Source organism: Camellia sinensis, chromosome 4 (assembly GCF_055761805.1).
Source record: "Camellia sinensis isolate YWXY chromosome 4, ASM5576180v1, whole genome shotgun sequence".
NCBI classification, from domain to species: domain Eukaryota; kingdom Viridiplantae; phylum Streptophyta; class Magnoliopsida; order Ericales; family Theaceae; genus Camellia; species Camellia sinensis.
In genome coordinates this window covers 75,048,898-75,059,091 of record NC_138964.1, presented here as the reverse complement: position 1 = coordinate 75,059,091, position 10,194 = coordinate 75,048,898, and the positions used below count along the sequence as shown (strand labels likewise).

Genomic DNA, 10,194 nt, shown 5'->3' with positions numbered 1-10,194 from the left:
ACCGTTCACTTCACTTCATCTATACCCAAACAAAACAAAGAAAGGAAAAAAACCCTAAACTCAAAAACACATTACGCAGCTCTCATCTCACACTCTCTCTCGTTTTTCAGTCTCTCACTCTTATCTCACTCTCATCTGATCAGTCTCTCATACTCACTCTCTCACTCTCATCTCATCACTCATCTCAGCCGATCAACCTCGCAAGAGATCGACTCTCACTCATCGCAAGATTGACCGATCGACCTCATACTCTCATCGCACCGATCGACCTCCTAGGTACGGATCTCTATATCGCTGTCTCTGTCTCTCTTTCCTCTCCGATCTCTGATTTTTTTTGTGTTATTCAGATCTGTGTCACTCTATGTGACTAAGATTGTTTGTCAATGGTGATTTTTTGTTCATTTCTGTGTCAATGGTGATTTTTTTTTTAGATCTGTGACTCTTAGTTTATTTGTTCATTTCTGATTGTGTGTTATGTGTCAATGGTGAGGACTTTGATAGTGGAGTCGATGATATTCATACACCAAGACAGTGTATAGTATGGAATATGAATAAGAATACTCATATTTACCCAGAATATGTTGTTAGCTTCAAGGTCTCTTCTGATCTGAATCTGTTAGTGATTTTGGAATCTGAATCTGTATAAATTAAATCTGAATCTGTAATTTTGTTTGATCTGAATCTGTTAGTAATTAAATCTGAATCTGTTGGAATTATTTTTTGATTTAATTTGATTCAATTTGTTAACTTTTGATTGCAGTGTTGTAAGATATATACGATTCTATTCAATTTCTTATATAGTCATGTGAGCACATAAAGGTGAAAGATGTAGGTATAGATATAGATATAACTGGTTTCATTTGACTTTGAAGATGATTCATGCATTTACTAGTTTTTATTTTTTATTTTATTTTAATTCTGATTTCCAAATTCCAAGTTGGGAAATTGTGATGGCAGGTTTTGGTGGTTAGACAAGACCTGAAGATGGGAGTATGAAAGATTGCGTCCCAATGTGCTCGTAAGATATATTTCACTCTTAACAATGTTTAAGGTTTTGCCTTTGATTGCACTTTGTATCACTCTACGATCTCTGTGCATTGTTCGTTTCACATTTATTTGACTAATTATTTATTTTTAAACCTGCAGATGCTGCTACTGGGATGTATTCAGAACTGATGCAAAGTTATGACAATGCTAAACACAGGATTACTTCATTTATTCAAGCCCTGAAATTTACTTTGATTCTAATAGTTTCTTTCCCCCCTCATTCTCTTTAATAATTAACATCCTTAATGGCAAAAACAATCTTTTGAGGAGGAACCAAACTTTGTTGCTTGCTGTAGCTGTTCAAAATAAAGATTGACAAAATGGGAAAGAAAAAAAAAAGGTTTAAAAATCTAAGTGGCATAATGAAATAATCTAAGTGGCACTGCACTGCACAAAACAATCTAAGTGGCATAATGAAATATGTTTCCTTTCATAATATCTCTAACTAATCAAGTTTGTTCAACACTTTGTTGCTGAATTTATGAGTATTATTTATTTTTATTCACAGTTAAATGTTCAAGGAATTCAAGTCACTGAATAATTTCTTGGAATTATCTGCTTTTGGGAGATAATTAAGAGTAACTTTAACTTTAGTATGTTGGCTTAAAAAGACTCGAGAATTGATAAGAGTTACAGTGATTGTTTATTTAATGAGACTGCTTGTTCTGTAGATTGTCATTTCTAATCTGTCAGAACTGTAGGCTGAGTTTTGTGGGATCTTAGGAAGGCAGGAGTGCCTTTGGCTTACCTAATGGACCACATTTAGGTATGGGTTCAAGGGAAATACACGAAATAAGGGTTATGTTTTTACCATTTAGTTGATTGTTATACTATGAGCTAAGATCTTCACTGTTTTCCTATCTATGTCTAGTCTTTTTTCCTCATTCTCTACGGCTAATTTCATAACTAATGAAACTTATTTATAATTATAAGGTGCAGTGAATTTTGAAAATTTAACTACCATCAAGCTGTAGTTTGTTTTATGGTGGGCTGAATTGTTCTTATGGTCAGTAGATGTCGCCAACGATGAAATAATCCTCCCCATCAAGTATTAGTTTTGCATGCCGTATCACTATACTTTTCGTATAATAGACATATTTTTATAAGTCAAATAGTGAAATTAATATTACTAACTTCAAAATTAAAGTTCTAACTTTGAAAATTGTTAGCTAAAATAATGTTGTAATTATTAATGTTTAGGTTATTCTGGTACAAGCAATAAATTATCTAAGGACAATAAAATTTGATACAGAATGACTATTAGAGTAAAGCTTAGTAATTATTAGTTTTGTTGAATGTTGACTATTTTGCATTTGGAATGATATGTGGCTTTTATGGCTTTGAGAATTCTTCTACAATTTACCTGTGTTCTTTCATTTTGCTTTTGTTCAAGTTTGAATTATTAGTTTATCTATTTCTTACCAAAAAGGTGCGCCTCACCTTGCGCCTACGCCTGAATCTGGCGCCTTGGTGTGCCTTGAGCATTTAAAATCACTGGACAACCACTATGGATAATGACTGCATGAATGTAACTTTTTCTTCTCTAAAAGGTTAACTTAGTTTAAGTCAAAGTAAGACGATTTCCAAAAATCAGATGTTTCTCGGGTTTATTTCTGTGTGTTGTATATTTCAGTACTCCCTAGTCTAATTACATCGTGTGGTTTAAATCTATTTTCTATGAATTACTTGGTAATTACAATGTATGTTGTTTATTTTGTGTGGTACAATTTCATATATTTTTGGATCTTCAAAAGTAAGATCTGTATCTACCACTGAAGTTGCATTTCCTCAAAAGTGAACTGTTTGTGTTCTCTGTATTTTCTTTAATAATTGAGAGTTGTCTGGCTTTCAACCTGAAAATTGATTGGTTCTTTTCAAAAAATTCATTATATTGTACTATTTCATATGCCTATCCTGGTTAATGAATGGAAAAAAAGTACTTTTGCATGTATTCCTTAGTTTTTGACAATTCCATGTGAAACAATGAATACCTGTGCAACTTGACTTCAACATTTGTAAATTGAATATTATGTCTGTTGATTTAGTTATTTGGCTTCATTCATCTACTTGAAATTTCCCCTGGTTTCTATGGTCAGGTTGTTGCTAGTTTATCGAAAATTTATCCAAAGGTTATGGAAGCTCCTGCTGGTGGAGTCGATGACATGACTAAGCTATCATATTTGCATGAGCCTGGAGTTTTGCAGAATTTGGCACTGAGATATCAGACCAATGAAATTTATGTAAGACTGTCTTCACCTTTAGTTTATGATAATAGTTAATTAATGTTCACCCTGGTGAGAGAAATCAATGAATTCATGCAGCTATGGATGGCTCAGTCATAATATTCTATCGTACTCTGAAATTATGACAGACTTATACTGGAAGTATTCTTATTGCCATTAATCCATTCCAAAGACTGCCTCATCTATATGATGGTCACATGATGGAACAATACAAGGGAGCACCATTTGGGGAACTGAGTCCTCATGTTTTTGCTATTGCTGATGTTGTTTATAGGTAGGTAACCTTTTATTTTGTTTATTTTCTATATTCTTTTTTTAAGGATGATCCATATAGTTTACTGAATTGCTTGAAATGATTCAGGGCAATGATCAATGAGGGCAAAAGCAACTCCGTTCTGGTCAGTGGTGAAAACGGGGCTGGTAAGACAGAAACTACTAAAATGCTCATGCTGTACCTTGCCTTTATGGGTGGTCGTAAAGGCACTGAAGGAAGGACTGTTGTGCAACAAGTTCTAGAAGTAAGATAGATGATCTAACTCTAGTTTTATGCTTGTTAATGTTTAAATGGTCAGCGGTGCTTGTCCTGTCAAGGATCATGTAAATGTCTTGGGACTTATTTTTTGAGGTTCAAACTCTGCCACATGGTCTGTGTATTGATGTCTATCATGGACAGTGGCAGAGCCAGAAGTTCAACATAGAGGGGCACATATTAATCACAACTTTGAAATTGTTTTCCCCATAAAAAGCAACAACGAGATGTTATTAAACTTATACAAATTTTTCTTCTTCTTTTTGGTCTATCTGTGAGATACAATATTACAATTATCATGAGAATTACACCAACATGGCTTATAAATCCACAATCAACAACCCAATTGTATTAACCCAACAATAGGGAGAAATAACCAACACAATTAACAAGTCCTCCTATCAACTGAACAAAGAGCTTCACAATGGGAAGAAACAACCAACTAAACAAATCCCATAATGAGAAAGAAATGATCAATTGATTCAATTCTTGCCGTTGACCTCCTAGTTAAGAGTGTGCAAGAATGGCCAAAAGAATAAAATAGGACACTTTTAAAATGAAAAAAACACAAAGGAATTTTACATGATTTAAGGAGGGGCACTATTGCAATTTTATGGGGGATAAACAAGATATAATCTTTATGTATAGGGGTATTAGTGTAAATATCAAAAGTTGAAGTAGGGCATATGACTCCTCGTTGGTATAAGTGATGCTCATGATTATCTTGCCACTAGGAGAGCTATGGATATTGTTGGAATCAGTCAGAAAGATCAAGTATAGCCTTTGTATCCGAAAATGTGTTTGCCATATTTCCACATTTTTTTTAATAGAGTAAAATTGGAAAAACTTCTCTGTTTCTGTCAGGATGCAATTTTCATAGTTGTGGCTGCAATTCTTCATCTTGGTAATGTTGAATTTACTAAGGGGAAAGAAATTGATTCTTCAGCTTTAAAAGATGACAAATCCAAATTCCATCTTCAAACGGCAACAGACCTTCTCATGTGAGACTAGCCTTGATATTTTTGTTTTTATGGTTGATATCTGTATAAGTTAATTTAATCCTTATTTCAGGTGTGATCTTGGTGCATTGGAAGATGCACTGCTAAAGCGTGAAATGATCACCCCAGAAGAAGTTATCAAGAGAAGTCTTGATCCTGTTCAAGCAACAGTTAGCAGGGATGGTTTAGCTAAGACAATATATTACCGTTTGTTTGACTGGTAAGATATGGGAGTTTGCATCATTGTTTTCACTTTCATGATTATGTCTCTAGATTTTGTTTTAACTAAGCGTGTGATGCTAAAGCTGACTGATTTTTGTGATATACATGTTAGTTGATACAATTAATGTTTCAATTGGACAAGATCCTAACTCGAATGATATACAATTAGTAGGGATGTTTCAATTTTAGTTGATACTGATTTTTGTATTAATTTCACAAATGAGAAGCTGCAGCAACATTTCAACCAGGTATAATGCTCATCATATTTAATAACATCTTGTAATTCACATCCTTGACTTACAGTCAAATCATTGTTGTATCATTCAACATGTGTTCAAGATGGAGCAAGAAGAGTACACAAAAGAGGAGATCAACTGGAGCTATATAGAATTTGTTGACAATCAAGATGCCCTGGATCTTATTGAAAAGGTTCACCTCTTTAATCTAGTATTTTTTTTTTTTTGTCATTTAATGATTGCATGTACTTGTGTTTTTTTGGCTATATTTATTCTTTGGTAATCTTGCATACTTTGGACCTAGCTTATAAGCAAGGAACTTTAGCTAGCTGGGGTATTTACTTCCTGCTAAAGTGAAAGTACTTAGTGAGGTTTCCATCCAGTTCTAGATTGAATGAATTAAAATTATAAGTTTATTATGGAAGTACTTAGTGAACTTAGTGAAAGTACTTCCTGCTTTAAAATTATAAGTTTATTATGGATTGAAAGAATTATTAGGAATTACAGGTGTATTGTTTTCCTGCTTTGGCGATCAATTTATTAGTCACGACAAATAAATAATTTTTTTTCGCAAAAAATGACAATTGCCGACCAAAACAGCTCTTGGTCGTGGAAACTCACTTTTGCCGACCAAAAGTTTTGGTCGCGAAAAGTAACAAATGGCGACCAAAACTTTTTTTGGTCGTGAAATGTCACAATTGGCAACCAAACGTTTTGGTCCCGGAATGTCATGATTGGCGACCAAAATTTTTTTGGTCGCAGAATGTCACGATTGGCGACCAAAATTTTTTGTCGCAGAATGTCACAATTGGTGACCAAACTTTTTGGTTGTTGAATGTGATAATTGGCGACCAAACTTTTTGGTCGGGAAAATATCACTTTTCGCGACCAAAGTGTTTTAGCGACTAAATGAATTAGTCGCGGTAATGACATATTTCGCGACCAAAAATTTAGTCGGCAAATCCGACTTTTCCCAACCAACCAAAATTTTGGTCGCGAATTACTTTTGCCGACCCTCAATTGGCGACCAAAGTAGCGACCAAAAAAATTGGTCGCGGATAACTTTTGCCGACCAAAAATGGGCTTTTAGCGACCAATTTTTTGGTCAACAAAAGTGTTAATTCTTGTATTGATTGTTTGATGTTTGAGGATCAAGAATATTACACCCTTTCATATGGTTTTCAAACTAACAATGAAGAACATATTTATACAAACTTATTATTCACAGGGATTTTGGCCTTGTGACGATTCCTTGTGCAAGCGACCTACACAACATATCACACATACAAATTCGTAAACAATTCGTTCAATTCCATACACTTTTCTTTTACTTAATCTCTATGGGTTTCTACTTATCTTCTAATTTTATGGAGGGTTTACATGAGGTCAAAAACATGTACAGAATGTCGGAAAGGTTAACAAACGTAAACAAAATTTTTCTCCATTTTTCGCACGTACAAAAGTCCCTTACCGCACGTGTGGAATGTGATGTACATGTGGACCGCACGTGCAATTAAAGCAGAGTGTGAGCCTCTGTTTTGTCCTGTGTTTCACACATGCGGGGATCACAGCTGCACGTGCGGTTCTGCGTAAATCTGGACAGTCCGAAATTAGTTCCAAATTCAAGCTGCCAAACTCATTTTCAAGCCTCAATTCATGTAAATCCATTTCAAAAACATGACATATATATATAATTTAAGTGTAACTCAAACTCAATTGAATTAAAACTTGCTTAAATCTCACAATCTTAACCCTAGCTTCCAAGATTTCTTAAGATCTTCAGTTACATATAACTCTTTCAGTTCAAAACATACAAAATCTAAAGATTAAGGATCAAATTCTCACCGTCAGACTCAAATCAAGTAAATTCAAACGAATTGACTCTTAAATCAAGAAAATCCAAAGGATCAAAGTTCAATTTCATGATTATAGCTCCATTAGACTTACAATTGAAAACCCTAGCTTAAATAGGTGTTCAGTCTTCATGCTAGTCCTTGAATTCAAGCAATTGAAGTGTTATTCCAAGAGTTTTAGTTGAATTACACATACCTTAAGTCAATTTCTTGATTTCCACTTCTATGCCTTCAATTCTCTAGCTTTTCATTCACAAAGATGTTAAACTCCTCTTTTCTCTCCTTGTCTCTCTTTTCTCCAACACAATTGTTTTCTCGCTTAGCTTCTAAAGCTAAAGTGCATAAATATATATGTCTTTTTAAGCAAGGTTGGTTAGTTTAGCTAATTAGAGCTTAAAATCATTAGCCTATAGCGTATTTGATTAATTTAATCTAATTATTTTAGTTCGAATAAAATTTTTACCAAACTTCTCGTTAGACTCTAAAAATTATGCTGATTACAAATATTTAATCAGTTTTGGTTTTTGGTGCCTTTAAGACTTTCAATTTTCAGTTCCAAGTTGTAATTTCGACTGATTTTCCTACGATCAACAAATATAATTCCAAAACCACATGAATTACGCAATTAACTTGCAAATTCATCTCAAAGACATAATCATAAGCACAATTAGGAAATTAAAACATAATATGGAGTAGGGTTATCACAGTCTTCCCCCCTTTAGGAAGTTTGGTCCTCCAAACTTATGTTCTCGTATAGAAATAGGTCATACATCTCTCTCCTATTACATTTCTCTTTCTCAAGTAATTTTCTCACCCTTCAATGTTCTCATGATAGGAGTTTAACTCATTTTCACTAAATGATGACTAACCCAAATTATGATTCATCCCTGTTCATATTGTTTCCAAAAGCTATTTAGTAACATATAGTAATCTCGAAGTCAACCTCATATCATTAAGCCACAAACATATTGACCCCAGCATACTACTCTCGTCCATCACATTACTAAGATACTTTTATTTATCTAACCACATATCTTCTAATAATTCACATATTTCCACATAGTCAAGGATTGATCACGAATGATATTCATGATTTTACTTAACTTCAATAAAGCAAAGTACTCCTCTATTCACATCCTATATGAAGTCTTCCAAATCAACAAGTGTTGATACCCCATTGACACAATACTAATAACACATTCAACTTTTGGTCCACCAACTCCTTTGTAGCAATAACCCAAACATTTGTCATTCTTATACGAGTCATAAACCGTCATTAGCAAATTAAATAGGGTGGGTATCTACTCAATTAACTTCTCAAGAAAAGCCATTTAACTTTTGAGGTCAAAAGCAACTCGTTTAGGTATATGATCATCATTTACTTATCATTACAAGCATTGAGTCAAATTCAAAGTATAACATTTCCAAATAATGTATATCCTCCAGATGACAACGAAACACCTATCACATAATATTGATCCCAATCATCATACAAACACTTACTCATAGGTAGCAAGGGTGCCCAATAATAGTCTTGACAATTCAAATTGTTTTAATCACCTCAGATCAAGTTTCAACCGTCCAAGTAAATGAATTCTAGCTTTACCAATAATCGATTAAACAAACATAAGGACATCAATTCTAACTTCTTATTGATCTCTCCTTCCACAAAATTCCCACACACATTCTTTTATTCCTTTGTTGGCTAGCACTGTAATTCATAAGCATTTAAGTCTATTCCTTCCAAAGGAAGGTCATTAGTTCCAAAGATCAAAATCTTTTCAATTAGGTGTATCAGTAATGCTTACACAATGTATACAAAGTCTATCTGTTTCCTTCAAAAATACATCATATTAGTTTATGTCCAAGGTATTGATGTCATAATTTCCAGAAAAAGTTTCATATTGTATGTTATTGCAAAAAGTTTTGGATGATAAAGAAATATTATAGACACCTTATACACAATTAGTAAAGGTAATCATACAAGAGAGACTTATCATATCCAGCATAGAAACATATCAGATTCAGAACAAAATCGTGTCTTCCAGAAATTCATTAATCCTTTTTGAAAATAAAAGGTGATGGGTTACACCCAATTAACATCAAGACATACGCATCAAAGAAGAACTTTACATACTTCCAATTTGACTAGTATTCATATGTGGAAGTTACTATGTTTCCTGAGAGGCCAATTCGTATAGGCTTATAGTATGAGTAAATAAAAATCTTCTTTTTTCCGATGTTCTTAACGAATTCATACAGGTAGTAGTCTACTAAAGTGGAGTACCGCTCTTATCCTATTCACACACATTCACAAGAGCATATGACTTCATCAAATTAAACTATTTTAATAAAATAGAAAGAAAATCAGAACTTCACTTACCATCCACATCCAATAAGTGGTTAGGTCTTGCTCACGTTCCTCAATTATAACCATTTTGGGTCGAAGCTTAGCCCTCTAAGAAAATGAATTCTAATTTCTCACAATAAGGCAAATTTAAATATCTCAAATTCTGACTTAAGACTTCTTGCATGTACTAAACATATTCTCATTGATCTTTTCATTAAGTACCAACCTGCCATTAGATTGAGTGACTTGAAGCATCCTTCCCCCCTCCTAATTTTACAAATGATCATAACATTGCATAGCTTTCACCACACTCTCTCAAACTTCTTTTACTTGGTCTAATCGTTTTAATAAGGATCCAGTCTTTACGTCATTCTTACTTTTCACCATCCTTTTTCCTAAAAGCATAGAGCGAAAATTGATTTAGATCATAACATCTTACATAATCATTTAAACTATATGGTTCAAGATTTCACATAATATCTTCACCATATCAGCACACCATCTGTAATAACCCTCACACTATCCTAACCATACTTATATGCATTCATGTGATTTTGTCTTCTAAGTTGCGTCTCAAGTCTTGTCCTTATTCGTTTAAGTGTTACAGCATGTTTTGAACCTTGCTTGGTGAGAGTTTAGCCGAGGTCGTCTTCATGTCTAGACTTATCTTGGAACCACTTTGTTTGACCTCCACCTTTGCCTCGACATATTGGCCG

General features: G+C 33.8%; 1 protein-coding gene and 1 long non-coding RNA gene across 2 annotated transcripts; one reads left to right on the top strand and one right to left on the bottom strand.

Annotated features, from left to right (window-relative positions):
• The first annotated feature begins 358 nt into the window (after window positions 1-358).
• Window positions 359-5,565, top strand: LOC114260853 (myosin-11-like). The gene is made up of 10 exons (XM_082925163.1): window positions 359-828; window positions 958-1,018; window positions 1,147-2,575; window positions 3,144-3,287; window positions 3,419-3,564; window positions 3,652-3,808; window positions 4,684-4,820; window positions 4,891-5,039; window positions 5,149-5,287; window positions 5,367-5,565. Exons 3-9 carry the CDS (start codon window positions 2,555-2,557, stop codon window positions 5,226-5,228), a joined length of 834 nt encoding a protein of 277 aa, XP_082781289.1. The 5' UTR covers window positions 359-828; window positions 958-1,018; window positions 1,147-2,554; the 3' UTR covers window positions 5,229-5,287; window positions 5,367-5,565.
• Window positions 5,566-6,455: 890 nt separating this feature from the next.
• Window positions 6,456-7,449, bottom strand: LOC114291714 (uncharacterized). Its single transcript, XR_003639478.2, has 2 exons — window positions 7,325-7,449; window positions 6,456-6,870 (listed from the first exon to the last, which is right to left on the bottom strand). It is a non-coding gene; the product is annotated as an uncharacterized LOC114291714 (long non-coding RNA).
• Between the last annotated feature and the right edge of the window lie 2,745 nt (window positions 7,450-10,194).